Source organism: Psittacula echo (genome assembly GCF_963264785.1).
Source record: "Psittacula echo genome assembly, chromosome: 7".
Lineage (NCBI taxonomy): Eukaryota > Metazoa > Chordata > Aves > Psittaciformes > Psittacidae > Psittacula > Psittacula echo.
Genome location: NC_137740.1, coordinates 59615917 through 59633864, shown reverse-complemented (window position 1 = coordinate 59633864; position 17948 = coordinate 59615917). Strand labels below are relative to the sequence as shown.

The window sequence follows — 17948 nt, the reverse complement described above, 5'->3', positions numbered from 1 at the left end:
ACTGTTTAACTTGACGGGCACTTAAGGAACAAATCCTCAAGGGCCTCATTTTTCCAAGGGAGATAAAATATGAGACTTGAACACTGGCCTGTGGCAGTAATTGAGTTTACAAAAATTTTGTACTCCATCATTTATTTGGACTGGTGCCTTTTGCATTCTGTATTCTTTGACCCTACAGGAAATCATTTTCTTCAAGGTACTGTTATCAAGCAGAAAGTCACAACTTGGCTTCTTACAGAAGCAACATGTTCTTTGGCAAGTCAGTCTACCTGGAATGACTAATTCGGCCTATAGGGAGGAGCTAAGGGTTTGAATGCACCAGCTCGGATCTGGGCAGACTCCTCAGCCTTTTGCAAGGGGTTTGGTAGTCATCCTTGCAGGACAAGCACGGGTTAGCAACATACCCAAAAATCAATTGTTGTTTTTATTTGTAAAGTAGGAACATTAGTCATGGTACTACCCTTTACTAGGGCACCTAATCTATTTTTGCTGTAGCTGCTTGTTTAATAGACCTGGCAGATTCTTAACCAAATATTAAGATTTAAAAGTACTTAGAAAACCCTTAAAATTAGCAATATAGAATAAAACTAAAAATCAAAACCAAACCTAGAAGCTAATGCAGTGAAAGAATATAGAAAGCACTAGCAGTATAACTCACAGTAAAACATTCAAAACCACAGTACAAGACATTCTTCCACTGCATGTAATTATGAAAAAGATATCACTGTAGTAAATTCTAACAGGATTTGACAGCATCTTGGAAGCAGATAGAAATGGAAACCTCAAGTTGAATAAGCTGCAGCTGATAAATAGAATCATAGAATGAATAAAGCTGTCCCATTAACCAGTATGTAAGCTTTGGCAAACAATCCAGTATTGCTTCATGTATTTCACATTTAAAATCAATAGAGACCATTGGCTTATCTCAGTTAATCTTGTCAATAATAAAGACCACTAGACTTTACCACATTACCCTTACGTTGAGTCCAGGCTGCCTAACGCATGCCTTCCAGGAAAACATCTAATAGTGTTCGGTGGGCATTAGGGGGATGCACGATTCATAAGCTTTTATAAAGCTAAGGAAGTGAATTTTACTAAGTGTTAACCAGTCATGCCCCAGATTGAAGCTTTGTGGATAGATCATTTGGTCACTTCATTGAAAAGCCTTTTTTAATATATATTTCTCCTTTAAAAAATGTAACACAGATTATTACCTCAGAAAGCAACAGGATAAAAACCTTTATTGTTCCACCTTTGTCAGAGTTCATTTTCTATTGATATGCATTTTTGTAACTGTAATTTACATTAGAAACTTCAGCTCCTTAGACGCTTTATGTGGAGTAGCAGAAAACCAATCCCACATCTTCAAGTAATATACCACTTGGGCACAAGGAATTTCTAGGATTGGACTCAGTCAGATCTTCCACCTCCTCCCTTTCCTGTGTTCTTTGTCCTCATTTCATGCCAAGCTTTCACCAGCGGTTCTCTGTTTTTCCATATGAGCTCATGGCCATAAGTCACGTACCACCTGAGAAAAAGAAAATACTAGTTAAAACTAACAGCAACTTTTCTCTGTATCTGAGGAACAGGCTGATCACTAAAATCAGGTAACTGAAATGCCTGCAGGCATTTCTACTCCTAGAAAATACAGGAGACATGAAAAACCAAGGCAGAAAGAACACCACTCTTGGAAAGTGGCAGTGGCAGGTAAGCCACTTGTTCTCATGACTCCTAATAATTAACTTTCGTGTTCTTGCTTGTCTCAGTCCTGAGAATGACTGGTTTGCATGCCTTTAATTTCATGCTCTCATGATTTCTACTTAAGAGACTGTTAAAACAGTCTCTGTTGCTTGTGCTAATGTTTACTGACAACACCACGTAAATTTTTCTCACATGTAAATACAACTGCCCCGCAATTAACAGCCACATTTCATTCAAAACATTTTCTTCTATAAACATCTAAATGAGGATATAATCTACCCAAGTGTTTTAGCTTGATTGATATTCATAGAGAATTATGTATCTTGATATATGAATAGCAACATAAGTGATTCAGCAAGGGAGGTTATGGTGGAGAGGAGAGGTGGGAGGGGAAGGAACTCCATGGAAATAGGTTGAAGGTTCTCCTGCAAGTCTAACTTCACACCCAAGTCCTGGATAACAATTTTCCATCAGCCAGTACTGGGTAAACAGGCCATTCCTATAAATCATGTATCTTTTTTCCAAAGCAGACAGTTGTCTGTGAGGCAATGTACAGAAAATACTTCGGCTATTCAACATATGTGCTAAATAGAGGCCCTGATTTAGGATGAAGAAACCAAAATGATCACGGAGTAGAACATATAGCTGGAACGTATCTTGTCTTCCTCACCTAGTTGACTCAAGACAATTTTTACTGCAACTGCTATCCTAACATGTGAATCTGCAAGCTGATATAGATATATCATGGCAGAAAGTAGTTATGGATCAGCAAGACTACATCAGGTGCAGTTGTGATGCCAGAGAAGGGGAGAAAAGGAGACTGCAGCACAACTCCATAGCAAAGAAAGGCAAAACAGTTTGCAGACTAAAATGAAGTGTTCCCCACCTGTTCTTTGTCTGGCCTAGTTAAACCTCAGGTGGGCTTTTAAAATGCCTACACAAATGTTTAAAAATGCTCTTAGCTATAAGTGTGCAAATTAACATTGCAATCAAGCAGAAGGGAAAAACTCATTAGGTAATGTAGTTCAAACATGGAACAATGCAGAAGTGTTTCCTACAAACTGGTTTCTAATTATTCTTCCCAATTTGGAAGGCTCCACACAAAGACAATGCAGCAACACTGAGAAACAGCAGTAGAGGCTGCTCAAAGGAATTTGGCCTGAGCTTATACCAACTCTGGAGCTCTAAATTGGCAATTAAAGGAAAAAGACTTGGACAGGATTTTTTTTAGCTGTTTAATTCTGAAGTTATTTTAATTTGTCCATGCTGTGTTTTGTGAGAATCTTCTCTGCCTTATGACCCTCTTCAATGTGCTGGGGAGAGCAGGACAGAGGCAACCAGCCCAGGTTACGGTGACAGGACAATCTGACATCTATCATTCTAAGTCAGTTCAGCTCGGTTCTTTCAATTCTAAGCATCGACTGACAGCATTTTCTACACTATTTTATAACACTCAAGGATAACAGTGAGTTGTCTTCAATGCTGCTTAAGACAATCTTCACAAAAAGAGAAATAAGAGGAAGCAAAGAAGAAAAAATTAGGATGAATTTAAATATGAAACAACCAGAAGTTAGTAAATAAGCTTACATCCCAAAGAGGGCTCCCCCAAGATGTGCAGCATGGTCAAAAAGTCTCCAGCCTAGAGCAAGTCCTGCAGAGTCAAATGCGATTATGGCTTTCAGTGCCTGGAAAGGAACAGAACATAGTATGGACAGATCAGTCACAGTATAAAATGGCCACTGATTAACAGTTTCCTATTGGGCACAGCAAAAATTTGGGATCAAAAAACATTCCATGAATTTTATATCAAAGCAATTACTGTAAAAAACCACCTTCCCCCTCTTCCCCCCCACCCAATAAAACCTAAACAGACTCAGTTCTTAGCTGTACTGTCCTGTCAAAATACAGACATGAGCAGTTACAGAATAGTGCAGGGTAGGAATGTGCCCTTTTCAAATACTCTGTCTCTTCCAATCTGCACTTCTAAAGCTATGCGTACCTTCCAAACTGGGGTCAGAAGTTACTTAGTTACTTGATAGAGCACACAGTATAAAAGATATCACAGAATACATAATAGCAACATTCTCATTCACCATTTCTGACATAGCTTAGATTTATATGCATCTGATCTCCCAAACACAACCCTTCAGTGGACGGAACAAATGGGCAGCATCCCTGTCATCTAATATAAATTGGTCATCACACCTTCCTAATGACAAATCTCCTGGCAGGTAGAAAATGAGGATGATTTTGAACAACTCTGTGGCCAGAAAGAGCATAAGCAATGGTGCAGCATCCTCAGGAGACACAAACCACAATAACTGTAATTATGCAAAATTTTACTAAGTGCCTCATTCCAAAAAGTCCAACAGATTTAATGTTAGGATGAGATGTTACTTTAAGTAGGATTTCTTTCCTTAAGTGTGTGTCTTAGAATAGCAGCTCTATGGCTACACTGGCTTGTTTATCTTAAAAACCAATTACAGTATATGTGAGGTAGCCTGAGTATCTAAACCTAGTAAATAAGGTTTCAAAATGCAATTATATAGCAAGGCTGAAATCATTCCAACATTTACACTGCAGCAGCCAATACTGCTCTTGTTTTACTGTTGCAGTATGGCAACGTTCTCTATGGCTCTGCCAATATTTCTATCCTGGCCATCTTTTTAAGGAGAGATGCAATTAAAAGGTAGCAGCAAAAACCCCAGGTCCTCTCAAGCAGAAGTGCAAGAAAACCAGGAAGGCTACGTCTAAGAACACTTGTTTAAATCTGTAAGCTTCACTTCCCAAAAATACTAAATTGCATGATCTTGAAACAACAAAGCTTTAACTGCTTTAAGTAAAACAGCAGAACAACTTTAAGCAGTGGATCAAAGATGATTAACTCATTAAAGCAGGTCAAGATACACATGAGCAGCTTTTCTTAAATGGGGCAGTGGATGTGCTTAAAAGAACTTAATGAAACAAACGAGTCCTAGTGTTACACATGAAGAAAAGCCTCAACAGTGTACCAAACCATTCCAGGAAAAGATGGTATCCAAATGAGGAGGCAGGTATTCCTCCAGGATTGGAATGCTTTTTCCCTTGAGAAGTGACATTCTGTTTTTCCCATCCTGATATTTTTTTCTTCAAAAAGAGCATATCAGTATTGGATTAGCCTGTAAAAAGTGCTGCTATAAAAATGTGTATGTATATGTATGCACACCTCCTCATACAGGTGAACCAAGTCCCTCCTTAATTCTTTCACCTATTGGTATCAGATTTAAAACAGACGCAATGAGGATGGAATTTAGGGCAATTCTCAAGTCACTACACACTTGTGCAATGATTGTGCTAGGCTGCAACAATTCAGTCTCCAGGACTTCCATGACCTGTATTCACTTTGAAAACAAATCTAACAGCTTAGAAACACAAATGATGGACACATGTGCAGAGGAGATAGAGAGGATATAGGGAAAAGGTTTTAGGAGCAGAACTGATTTAAAGTTCAAAGGAACTTACGCTTCCTGCTGTAAACGTGAACATTGGAAGAAATATGATGGCGAGTTTTGCTTCTGGCATCTTTGTACATACAGCTGCAAGGACAGTCATTATAGCTCCTGACTGCAAATACATTAAAATACATGACAGTAAGCAGAGATGTTACATTAGGAAAATTTCTCTATTTTCCCTTGGGCTTTTATTTTCAAATGCAGCCCAATTTTTAAGATAACAAATTATGTTAATGTGCTTTTTTCCCAGTAAAGCCTAGAAATTTAACGCATATTAATCAAACACAGACATCTCGAATGAAGGGAATCATTCTGAAGCTTGTACCAAAACAAGGAAAATAACAGATGGACAGGGACAAAAAGCTTTTGTCAATGAAATGAGTAATTCTCTGGTCTGTACTAAACTGACCATGGGCTTTTTGTATCCATGACATATCTCAATGGAAGGGCTGTGAATACAGTAAAGTAATGCAATGTGTGGCAATTTCAGTAAGTTCAGATCAGTAAGACTAATGGGAAGTTAACTTGCTCCAGATATAGTTTATTCATAAGATAAAGGGACAATACATAGACAGCACTGCCAAAATTCTAACTCTGGGACAGTTCAACACCTGTTTTTCATTCCAGTTGAAAAATAAGATTGTAACTTGTGGCTTTTATAAACATTATTTAGTGAAGTAAGTTAAGAAGCCTTTAACATTTGGCAAATAGCTAGGTTCACCTCAAACTTATAGCGAGTTAATACTTGTAAAGAACAGATAACCACAACACCTCCTCAGCCTGTCTTATTTCTGTGAGACTTTTGGCAGGAGTGCTGCCCTTTTTGCATGGCATGCCTGACGCTTTCACTACCATCACATGCTGATTTTGACTGTCTGATTACATTGTCTCTTTCTGTTTTCAATTAGAGAAGACTGATACACAATTAATGAAATAATATTTACGAAATAAGTTAATAAAACTGAACTACCTGCTCAGTGACAAGAGGTCCTGCTGTTAAGTACGCATTTACAGACATTAAGTGGAATTAGTTCTGGGCTCCTGCTGCAATGGAGTTAACATATTTGAAGAATTGGCATGTTCTTGCACAGGGATCACTGCCTGGTTACTTGGTTTTGGTAAACCTTCCTAGTTTCTATTATCCCAAATATATTCTTGGGTTTTAAGCAGGTTAAAGAATACAGCAGGCTTTGAAAATGGCTTCAGAAACCATTATAAGGTCTCCCATATGCTGAGATACTTACAGCTCCAAGTGATGGTTCAAACCTTCCAGTGGCCATTTTAGCAACATAACTGACAAAAGTGGAGATAACCCCTAGAAAGGAAAAATTACTGTTGGAAACAATGCCAGCAGACAAATATCAGAAAGTACAACAATGTTATCCCAACACCTCCCTAAAGAAGCTAGTGTAGGTGATGTGGGATTCCTTGTTTGGTGGTGGTGGCTGTTTTGGTTTTTAAAACATCAGCTGTCATCTTTTCCCACTAAACTCTCATAAGTCTGTATTGAGCCATTTTATTTTGGTAGCTAAGGATGAATTAAAACCAGCTACTTGTATTGTCATGGTATTTTAAAGCTAAATATCCTAAACCCATCAAAATTCTGTACGACAGCAGATAAGTAGCGCAGTTAGTATAAAGCAATATGTGGGGCTGAACAATAGCCAACTGTCATACATTTATTACCATGCACACACTTCAGCTGCATGAATACATATTTAAAGTGTTGTGAATATATATCTATTTAACATTACCAGCAGAAAGATATACTGCAATGAACTGCTCGCATCCCAGAAGAGAGACAATGCTGCTGGAAAAGCTCCATAAAACATACATATTTGCTGCCATGTGGAATAGAGAAAAGTGACTGAATGTAGAAAGCAGCATAGGAGAACACAGGGCTCCTACAAGAGAAAAAACAATGCAAGAAGAAAGTCAGGGTTTTAATATGCTTCAACTTACATGTCATACAGATTAGAAATTTATCAAGACACACTACAGGCTAATAATGCTTTGAATTCTCAAATATAACCTATGTAATAAACCCAGAAATGTAAAATATTTCAAACTCCACATAATACCTTTGAAAGGGACAACACGTACCTCACAGATGTACAAACTGTACAAACAGCTTTATTACTTACTGGGGAATGTTTCATATAAAACATTTACCTTATGACACACCTCCTCTGCTTTGGAAAGAAGAGATTTTTATATATGTATATAGTGAAAGATTTTTAATGTCTTTTACGAGCGTCTAAACTTATTTTGCTACAGAGATGGGCTCAAAGAAAAGCTAGTTTTGAAAACAAGCTACTAGCTCTCCTCACTGAAACAGCAGCCTTGAAAGTGCAAAAAGTGCCAATTAGCAGGTTTGAAGGTCAGCATTATTTAAAATAGGAGTGTTTGGAGTGACTGATGCTCAGCTCTGGATACCAGCTTTTAGCTTTGGGATGTCTGTGGGGAATTGGCTGAATTCCCACTTTTTCAGCAGAAATTAAGAGGACAAGCAAGCAGAAAGTACTCTCCTTACACACACTTGTCTCATCCTTTTAAATCTCTTCTCCACCAACTAATCGGTCTACATTCAATACCACTAACTTACTTTCCTTAACCTGTTAAAAACATTTCACATACAGTGAAAGTCAAGTTTGTGGGTTTGTTAGGTTTTTGTTATTATGTGACTCAAAGCACAGCTTTGAAACAAGGACTCTGTACATGACATACAGACTAACACTTGTCTATTGATGGAAGTGCACATGCATGTGACTGGTGACTTCTATCTGCATCGCACAGAATATTAAAGGGGTGTGGGGATTACATTATGTGTAGCGTAATATGGGCATTGCACAGTACAATTTATTTTGCTCCTTCCCAAAGAGTGGCATGATTTGCATTCTGTTGTACAGCTTGATATCACTGGGAGAAGTGCTGTATCTGTATCCGTATCCTATCTTCACCTTTACAAATGCAGGAGCTGCATCCTACTAAATGCAGTAAAAGGCCAGACAGCTGGCAACAGTTTTGACATCACAATATTTAGAAAAGCACCAGTGTTTTCTTTGTTGTTAAAAATGAGATCTATTACTTCTTTTTCCCCTCAAACCATGTCCTGTGTAGACAGAACGATGTGATTGGGCATGACTGAGATGGCTTGTAGGTGGTGGAGCTACAAGTAAGCCATGCACTAGCTGAAGTTTCTGCAGTATGATTGGAGGTTCTATTACAGTATATACAGTAGCAAAGTCACTTACTGGAGGATGGATCTGAGGTGAAGTATGTAAACATAAACCGTCGCATACCAGGCAGCCTCCATAAACAGAATACAAAGACATTTGCAGCTATAATACCTATTAAGAGGAGGGGGAAAAAAAGTATGAAAGCAAATTATGAGTGTAATACACCGTAATGCTGACTGTAAGCAAGCATTCAAAAGTACACTTACAAGAAACGTACTTTTTCTTCACTATTCCATTTAAAGCAGTATCCACTTCTTAACTTTATAAAGTTTGAAAAGGCAAAGGCAAATTCTGAAAGCTACATTTATCAAGTGGAAGTCTTTCAGAAATATGACACTTAATTGCAGCTGTTTAAACATACAGTGTAATGAATGCAACAGTGCAGAAAATCTGTACTGAAGGCAAGCAAGTTACAACTTCAAATGCAGAACCCACGAAAAAAGAGCCAGCTTAAGAGGTCCCATTTCTTGCCTCTCTGGTGGCATTTGGACATAAGCAGCTAATCTGATGCACAGTAGGATGCAGATTTAACCACACATGGAGGGGAAATGTCTAGGAGAACCATCAAAACACACAGTCCACATCCCATCCAATTTGGGGGAAGCTTTGTTTTGAGGGAATTGTAAAGATACTGTTTAGAGATCGAGCATAAAAAGATGAGTTGGCATTGCTAAGGCAGATAGTTTTTTACTTCACAGATATTTATTGTGATCTTTATTTTAAATAAGAATGTAAATTATTAGAAACATAATGATACAAATGCGTTGTTTCTTGGTTAAAGTGCCTTCTCTATTTCTATCCAAGTGTTTAAGTATTTAAAATGTTTTGTAACTGCTAGAAACCTTAAAGGGGAAAATAATAATGATGCTTTTACATAATGGTAAATGCCACGTAATTATTATATTTGAAGCTTGCAACAAACTGTAGGAACTGTGAAAAACCATAAGTCCTAGAACGAAAATGTCAATAGATCTCTGTTTTCACTACTCTATCCTATTATGTCACACTCTTATTAGAGGAAGTGTTTACCCTGCATGCTAAACCAAGACATTACAGTACTGTCAACTATTTTAGTATAGCAAGCCATCTCTTGCTAGAATAATCAAGGGTAAGCATCTGAATGGGTTAGGGTCCACCAGCTTAAATTTGTATTGCTTGTTAGATCACCTAGAACTACTCTAGAGACTAAAGAATGGTATCTTCACCAACCCTGCCCCAGTAAGTATTTGCATCTGTATCCTGGCTGGCATGTTGAAAAGCATTTCAAAGTGTCATACACAACTTGTGATAGCACTTACTAACTGAGGGCCTGAGATTATTTTTGCCCAAAACATTCAGCACTTATGCAATCTATTATTGGGCTGGGAGTCAACTTTGCAAATAGTAAGTTGTCTGAATATTTTTGTTTTCTACAATGTTTCTGTAGAGAAGTAAATGGCACAGAAATAGCATTTAAGTAACCTTATGCTAACAAGTAAATACAGTAAATACTTAGTAGAATATGTAACAATGGATATGGCTCAGCTACTTTATTCGGCTTTGTATCAAGTTCTTCTCAATTTCTCACAACACATGACATTTACCTTGAGGATTTCAAGTGCTGTTAGGCTACCCAATCAAAACTACATCATAACCAAAGGAAAGCTCACAAGGTGTTTTTTTGTTATTTTACATGCATCATGCTGCAAACCAGAAGCAACTATTATGGAATTTTATTTCCACGTATCAGTGGAATATATACATCTTTTCTTTCTAAAAACATCTGCTGCTTTTCACAGTTCCTGAGAAAAATGTTGCCGGCAGGGAATTCCAGCTAATCCTCCACACTCTCACACTGATGCATAGGAATTTTTTTTATGCGTACAAAAAATAGGTTGTGTGAAGGAAGTGTAGCAGAAATAGTGTGTGTGCAGGTGTAAGTTTACACATGCTTTGTGCCTAACAACCTAAGCGTGGTGTGAAAGGCACCTGTTTTAACATACTGTACCTGTTTGCCACATTTCTCTTCCTGCGAATGTCTAATACCTGTAAGCTAACACAAACCTGTCACAGTCCGCTGACCCTCAGTCAGGCTATTCCACCAGCTGTTAACCTGAAACAGAACCGTTGTACATCAATGCCACTGTGAAGTACTTGCCATTTCAAAACCAGTCATTAAGGTTCTACTTTGTTAAGAATGGAACGCATTTGTTTGAAATCTGTTAGGTAAATCAGTTTCAAACTTTATTTCTGATTGGTTCAGCTTTTCAGGTTGGCATTTCCTTGCTCATCTACACTCCTCATAAAACAACTCGTCGTAGCTGAAGAGTTTCTTCAAAAAGAAAGAGGTTATATCCTTTTACACAACTCCGTGGGTTTACCTCTGCTCGTACTCAACTTGGATCTAGCCCATAATGCTTACTTTAGCAGATTAGCCAAAGTTAGCATAAACCCTGCCTTGACTAAGCCTCACCCTAATGCTGACTAACATCATACCACCCACCTTTGAGAGATCCCACTTTTGTGCCAGGGTCCCTTTTGCAGAGGTGACTCACAAGATGTGGAATCCATTCCCCCTTGCGTCCAGCTCACCCAGCCCTCCTCCAAGTTTAAAACCCCTGAAAAAGTTTATTTTGAGCGCAGTCAGCCCACAGGCAAGTTTCACCCTCCTTTCCCTCCCTCAGCTTTCAGAATCATTGTTGGACAAATACTGATAGCTCAATGACCTTCCGACCATACTGATGGGGACGTCGTATAAATTATCTGTATGTTGAAGGCAGTCGGAAATAATGCTGTATGAAACAATTCATTATTTGGTATCAAAGTAGCAATTTCATTGCATTTTTGATTCTCTCATCCGGGATAGAGATTCCTGTATTTCCTACAAAGTTCTCGTGTTTAAAAACAATAAACAAACATGCTTTCTCTAAAATACTAGAAATATATGCCCTTAGAAGCTATTGGGAGATCCTGAACTTTTAGAAGTAGGGCTTCCCAGTTGAAGATGGGGATTGGGCATTTAAGCCTATTAACGACAGGGCAGTTTTGTTTTATTTTTTGGACAGCTAATCACATCTTCCCCTTCAGGTTTTACAATTCTTAATATTTTAAGTGGCAATCATAATCTCCCCTGCAGTTGACACATATACACGGAGCAACAAAGCATGCTGTGCTAGGATTGGCTAGGATGTAAGTTCATTTTCTTTATAGCAGCTTATACATAGTGCTGTGTTTTAGATTTTTGACCAAAATGGTACTGATAACACATTAATGTTCTCCCTTTTGCTAACAGTGTTTGCACAGCATCAAAACCTTTTCCATTTCTCATTCTGCCCCTGCAGTGAATAGAGTGGGGATGCACAATAGGCTGGGAAGGGACACAACCAGGCAGATGACCCTAACTAACCAAAGTGATATTCCCTAACATATAATGTCATGCTCATCAAAAAAAACCCCAACACATTGCATATTTTCTTTAGTTTTAAATACACTTAATTCAAAACTAAATGACTGATATTTTCAGGATGTCAACTAAATTTGTAACAAGTCTCACAGCACATACGATGTTCTTAATGCCCCAACTCCAAAGTATTTGCATATAAATGTCAGCTCTCATAAAGGAAAAAAAGCCCTCAAAACCCTCACATTTGTTAAGCAAAGGCTGAAAATATAAATGCATTTCAGAAGCCAGAGCATTCAAAAGAAATCTTATGCTTAAGGTTCAGAATTTAGCTCTGTCCTCTTTGGGAACTCATGTTCACTTTTGAGAATACTCAGACCCAGAATAATTCTTTTATACAGTGAAAAAGTAAAAGGTCTACCTAGTTTAAACATACAAACTATTACTCCCGACCTCTCCGCCCCGCATTTCAGGGTGAAGATGGCATTTTTCTCCAGGATACTTGCTGTGGTGGTACTGTGGGTTACAGTGTTCTAGGACTAATTCTATCAGGTTTTTTTCCTGTACGAAAATGTATCTCCTGTAATTTGCCAAGAACCTATTATTTCTCCAAGTGACTTGTCCTGTTTGCCCCCATTTGTATGTGTTGTGCAAACGGTGCCGCAGATGCGCCTACACCAGAGGGCCGTGTTCTGTGCTGCGGCTGGGACCCACCCGCGTGCGGACAGGCCAGGTACCTGTAGGTACCGCGTACCTGCTTCCGGAAGTGCCCCCTCTTCTGCGGCCGCATTTTATCGAACCAGTCTGCTCGGGCTTCCTCAAAATAGCTCTGGACCCGCGACTTGAGCGACTCATACTGCCAGATGGCGGCGGATCCGAAGGCAGAGCCTGTGAACTGGGCGATAAAGTCCGAATGAACGCACCATCCCGTGCCTTCGCCCGAGGTTATGCCAGCCCCGAGCAATGCCTTCACGTTAAGGGGAACGAAGGCACCGCGGACACGCAGGGCGCCCTGCCGATCCCGCTCCGCGGACACGGCACCCCCGGCCCAGGGGAGGCACTTACCCCCACTGCGAACAGGAACGGCTTGACGAGGCGGCGTGCCGAGGGGCGGCCGGTGCGGGACGGCGGCGGCGGCGGGGGGCAGAGGCTGCGGCGGCGGGCCGGCGGGCCTGGCCGCGCCTCGGCGGCTGTGACGGCTGGGGGCTCCTCGGGCCGCGGCCTTGCCCGGCGGAAGCCCTGCCGCTGCTCCAGCAGCACCGTCAGCCTGCGGGGGAAAAGACGCGGACCGTCAGTACCGCCGCGACCGCCCGCCCCGCTCCCCGGCCGCCCGCTCCGCTACCCGGCCCGGCCTGGGGGTACCTGTGCGGCCGCGGGCCCCAGGCGTGGGCCCAGCACCGCCACGCCATGTTGGGCGCCTCCAGCGCGCCAAGCTCTTCCGGGGCAGGCGGACGCCATCTTGCGGCCGCTGTGCTGGGTGACCGGCCGGGGAGCCGCTCGGTCACCGACGTCTCGGGGGCTCCCCGGTGCCCCGGGACCGCTCCGCACGGTGGGCACGGTGCCGTGGGGGCCTGCCCGGCAGCGCTGCTGCTCCTGGCAGGCGGGACGGGAGTGCCCACATCCTGGCCTGGCCGCCATGTCGAGAGGGTCGCCCGGCTCTACCCTGCCGTAGCGGGCGTGGCGCTGAGGCCGCCATGTTGCGTGTGGCAGCTGCTTTATCTTCTGGGTCCCCTTGGCGAGTAGTGTGCTCTTGAGCCCAGAAACCACCCGGGTCCTGGCCTGCATCCCCAGAGTGTGATCAGCAGGTCGAGGGAGGGGGTTCTCCCACTCTACCCCACTCTGGTGTGACCCCCTCCTGCAGTCCTGATCTAGCTCTGAGGCAATAACACAAGAGGGAAGTGGAGCTTTTGGAGTGAGTCCAGAGGAGGCCATGGAGATGCTGCGAGGGCTGGAGCAGCTCTGCTCTGGAGCCAGGCTGAGAGAGCTGGGCTGGTTCAGCCTGGAGAAGAGAAGGCTCCTTAAGGGGAGACCTTAGAGCAGCTCCAGTGCCTAAAGGGGCTACAAGAAACCTGGAGAGGGGCTTTAGACAAGGGCCTGTAGGGACAGGACAAGGGGAATGGCTTTAACCTGACAGAGGGGAGACTGAGATGAGCTCTTAGGCAGAAGTTCTTCCCTGTGAAGGTGCCCAGAGAAGCTGTGGCTGCCCCATCCCTGGCAGTGTTCAAGGCCAGGTTGGACACAGGGGCCTGGAGCAACCTGATCTAGTGGGAGGTGTCCCTGCCCATGGCAGGGGGTTGGAACTGGGTGAGCTTTAAGGTCCCTTCCAGCCCAACCCATTCTATGATCCAGTCCCTTCTTGCTGACCATTAAACTTTGTCCTGAGCACTTAGAGAGTGTTATGCCCTCTGACTTGTATCGATGTACCAGTGCTAAAGTGATCCACCAAATGGGGCAGGCAGCTCCTGGCCAACAGCGATTTCAAACTTTATCTGCATCTTGTGAGGCAGTCAAATACTCACCATTGCTATGGACAGTGCTGCACACTGATGATGGAAACTGTGCCGGCTGTTTCCTGTTGTCCAACCATCTTATTTTTTCGGCCCTGCAGTGAACATTTAGAATCATAAAGGTTAAATTAGCATTTGGTATTTTTATTTACTAGTTTTTTAAACCAAGGGGAAGAATCGAATTAGGCGTTCTTATTTTGGTTTAATGGAACATCAGAGGAAAACCAAGCATATTCCCTTTTGTCTAGATAGAAATGGCTGGGTTTGCTGTTGGGTGCTTTCTCATTTTGGTAGAGGACTGTGGTTTAACAAAGGACTAAAGCTCATCCTCTAAATCATATTCTAACTATTAAACAAAAGTAAGTTTCAGAGAAAAAGAGCAAGCTTTTGACTTTTCTGTCAAAATACTGATACTTATCACCAAGACTTCAGAATAGAGCTTAACTCCCTGATGTATACCAAAAGCGACCAAAGCCTTTCGTCAAGTACAGGTAAAAGGCAATTACTTTTTTAGTCCTCACAGGAGAAACTGTGTTCTATCAGCTGTTCCCCAGTTAATTCCTTTAAAATCATTCTGTCTCTAGAGCCCCATGACAAGGATTTTATAGGCTAATGATTAGTTAAATACTGCAACTTTCAAAACTTTCAAAACTAAGAAAGAAAACACTTTTGTGACTGACTGAGCCAAGAGAGGAGCAGTTAAGTGTTAACCTGTGTTTTGATCTCTTTCTATAAGATAGGCCATAAGAACTTAAGCAAGTCTTTAATTCATCTGACTGAGACATCAGATAAAATAGCTGCCATGTTTCACGATGTTATTGCAGTAGCTTTGACAGCTATGGAAGTGTAACACCATATTGCTCTGAATACTAAAACATAGAAGTCAGGGCAGGGGGGATGGATGCCTGGTAGTATTGTTCATTATACATTATATACTATACTCTTAATGTGGGACCTTCCTGGCTTTAGAATATGTACTTCTGTGTAAAATTTTCATTGAGGCTTTCGGTATTAAAGGAGCCTTTTGATAACTTGGTGCCTGGAGATGATTAATATGAATGATTTATGGGGAAACAAATTCATGGGTTGTAAACAGCTTTATTATGAAATGTGGGAAATAGGAATAAATCTTCCTCATCGTTTCCCTCTGCTCGTAAAACTGGGAAACTGTATCCTAAAGAAAACTATACTTAAAAAGCAATTAGAAAGTGATCAGCTGTTGAGGTTTGCACTTGAGCATTTGAATGTACCAGACCCTACTGAAACCAGCTATCTTTAAGCAGTGCCTCCTACAGCCACTGTAAAGGATGCGCATCCATATTAACCAGTCTGCTAAACTTTCTTCCTCAGTTTCTATAACCAGATGCTGTTTTGAACAAAGATACTTGACTTGCCCAGCTGAAGCACAGAATGACAATATCTGTCATGATGTCTGTCTTGCTGGTAGTCCAGGTTGTAACTCACACTATGTCTATGTGTCCTGGTTCAGCAGCAGTAGCAGTCAGTTTTTCTCCTTCTTAGTAGCTGGTGCAGCGCTGTGTTTTTGACTTTCGGCCCAGGGATAATACTGATAAAGCCGATGTTTTCAGTTGCTGGTCAGAATGTTTACCCTGACCAGGGACTTTGTGAGTCTCATGCTCTGCCAGGCAGGAGGGGAAGCCGGGAGGAAGCAGAGACAGGACACCTGACCCAAACTAGCCAAAGAGGTATTCCATACCACAGCACGTCATGCCCAGGATGTAGAACGGAGAGTTCCCGGAAGGGCTAGCTCACTGCTGGGTGGGGGTGAGGTGTTGTATTCTCTTCCCTTGTTATTTCCCTTATCATTATTATTGGTGGCAGCAGCAGTGATCTGTGTTATACCTTAGTTACTGGACTGTTCTTATCTCAACCCGTGGGAGTTGCATTCTTTTGATTCTCTTCCCTGTCCTTCCAGGAGCGGGGGAAGAAAGGGTTGGGGGGGGAAGTAGACTGCGTGGTTCTAATTTATGGCGTGGACTTAAACCACAACAGTTCTTTTTTGTCATCCAATGTGGGGCATGAAGGGTTGAGATAACAACAGATCTGACCGAGGCACAATGCTGATTTATTGGCTCTCAAAGTTGTTTCTCTTGATGTCACAGTTTCAGTATGCTGTAACTTACTTAGAGCCGGTTCTTGTTTCATTGTCTTTTATGCTAATGGCTTGTAATACGGGCGGGCTCCGGCAGCAGGGCAGGATGAACGTGGCCGTGGACTTGTACCTGCCCGTCCCGCTGCTCTTCCTTGTCCTGGCCCTCGTCCTCGCCTCCGTCTTTGTGAGGCTGCGGGGAGCTGAGGAGGAGCGGCCCCGGGAGCTGGCAGCGGCCGAAGCAGCCTGGGAGAGGGGCCCCGGGGGCCAAGCGGCGGTGGGAGCAGGGCCGGAGGCCGGGATGGAGGCAGGTGCAGAGCAGCGGGAGGAGGCAGCAGAGGAGCTGAGCACCACGGCCGAGCCCAGCCCCGCAGGGGCCGAGAGCATCCCCCAGCAGCCTCCCACCGAGCCCCGCGAGCCTGAGCCCCAGGAGGCCCCAGGAGACCCCGCAGCATTTCCCAGCAAGGCAGAGGAGGAAGATCTGGACTCAGAAAAAGAGAAGCTGGTGGTGAGAGGGCCAGCTAGCACAGCAGCTACACCAGCCCCAGTGACAAGTACAGCAGCATCATTTGAGAGTTCTGAAGGTTTTGAATGGCCTTTGGGTATCCTTGGGACCTGCCTGCTGATTGTGATGGGGATCACCATGTTGGCACACACACAGAGTGTCTTCTACCCACGACCATTTTGTCTGATCCTGAGACTTAAGCAGAGTCGGGTTTGGGCCTTGTCTAGGGTTAGACGACGATATAGGAGGACCAAGAGGTTTTCCCCAAGGCTGGACAGTCATGAGTGGCAGAGTGTGTGGGACAGTATGAGCAAGTATCTGGTCCACTGGGCCCCTCCAGTGCTTTGGAAGCGTCGGAGATGGAAGGCAGCTGTGTGGAGTCCCCAACAACAAGTTGCAGAAACTGCTGAAGGGGAGGGTGAATTATTTTGAGTTTGGTGGGCCCATGACACTTCAGGCCATCAAGGCAGAGGTGCAACATAGAGATGGACTCATGATCGAGGGGTGGACTTAGCAATAGACACTATTGCCCAGGTTATTCACAAGTGTGAACACTGCACGCAGCCTCTCCTGCTCTGAAAGACTGTTACAAGAGATGGAGCCCAACATCATGGACCGAATGGACTCAGCAACTTTATAGGGATTGGTCTGTGCACTAAGATAATAGTGGACTGAGATGAGAGTGAGGGCATATTGAAAATGTGGGATCTGAGCATGACGTGAATGGTATGGAATAAGGGCTGGATACTGTCCTGGTTTAGCAGTAGCAGTCATTTTTTCTACTTAGTAGCTGGTGCAGCGCTGTGTTTTTGACTTTCGGCCTGGGGACAGTACTGATAAAACTGATGTTTTCAGTTGCTGGTCAGAATGTTTAGACTGACCAAGGACTTTGTGAGTCTCATGCTCTGCCAGGGAGGAGGAGAAGCCGGGAGGAAGCAGGGACAGGACACCTGACCCAAACTAGCCAAAGAGGTATTCCATACCACAGCACGTCATGCCCAGGATGTAGAACGGAG

At 42.7% G+C, this 17948-nt stretch overlaps 1 protein-coding gene across 1 annotated transcript; it reads right to left on the bottom strand.

Moving 5' to 3' along the window:
- Positions 1–1213: 1213 nt before the first annotated feature.
- PARL (presenilin associated rhomboid like) lies at positions 1214–13319 on the bottom strand. Its single transcript, XM_080623401.1, has 10 exons — positions 13173–13319; positions 12876–13077; positions 12565–12705; positions 10475–10523; positions 8447–8542; positions 6947–7096; positions 6437–6507; positions 5203–5304; positions 3289–3386; positions 1214–1528 (listed from the first exon to the last, which is right to left on the bottom strand). Exons 1-10 carry the CDS (start codon positions 13217–13219, stop codon positions 1411–1413), a joined length of 1074 nt encoding a protein of 357 aa, XP_080479527.1. The 5' UTR covers positions 13220–13319; the 3' UTR covers positions 1214–1410.
- Positions 13320–17948: the final 4629 nt, after the last annotated feature.

What these genes read in the sequence shown, in the direction of transcription:
- PARL (XM_080623401.1), bottom strand. Translation starts at nt 13,219, where the DNA reads ATGGCGTGGCGGTGCTGGGCCCACGCCTGGGGCCCGCGGCCGCACAG. An exon ending in TGGGGCCCGCGGCCGCACAG is followed by an intron (nt 13,078 to 13,172) that starts GTACCCCCAGGC and finishes TTTCCCCCGCAG; the next exon opens with GCTGACGGTGCTGCTGGAGC. An exon ending in GGGGGCACTTCCGGAAGCAG is followed by an intron (nt 10,524 to 12,564) that starts GTACGCGGTACC and finishes GTTCTGTTTCAG; the next exon opens with GTTAACAGCTGGTGGAATAG.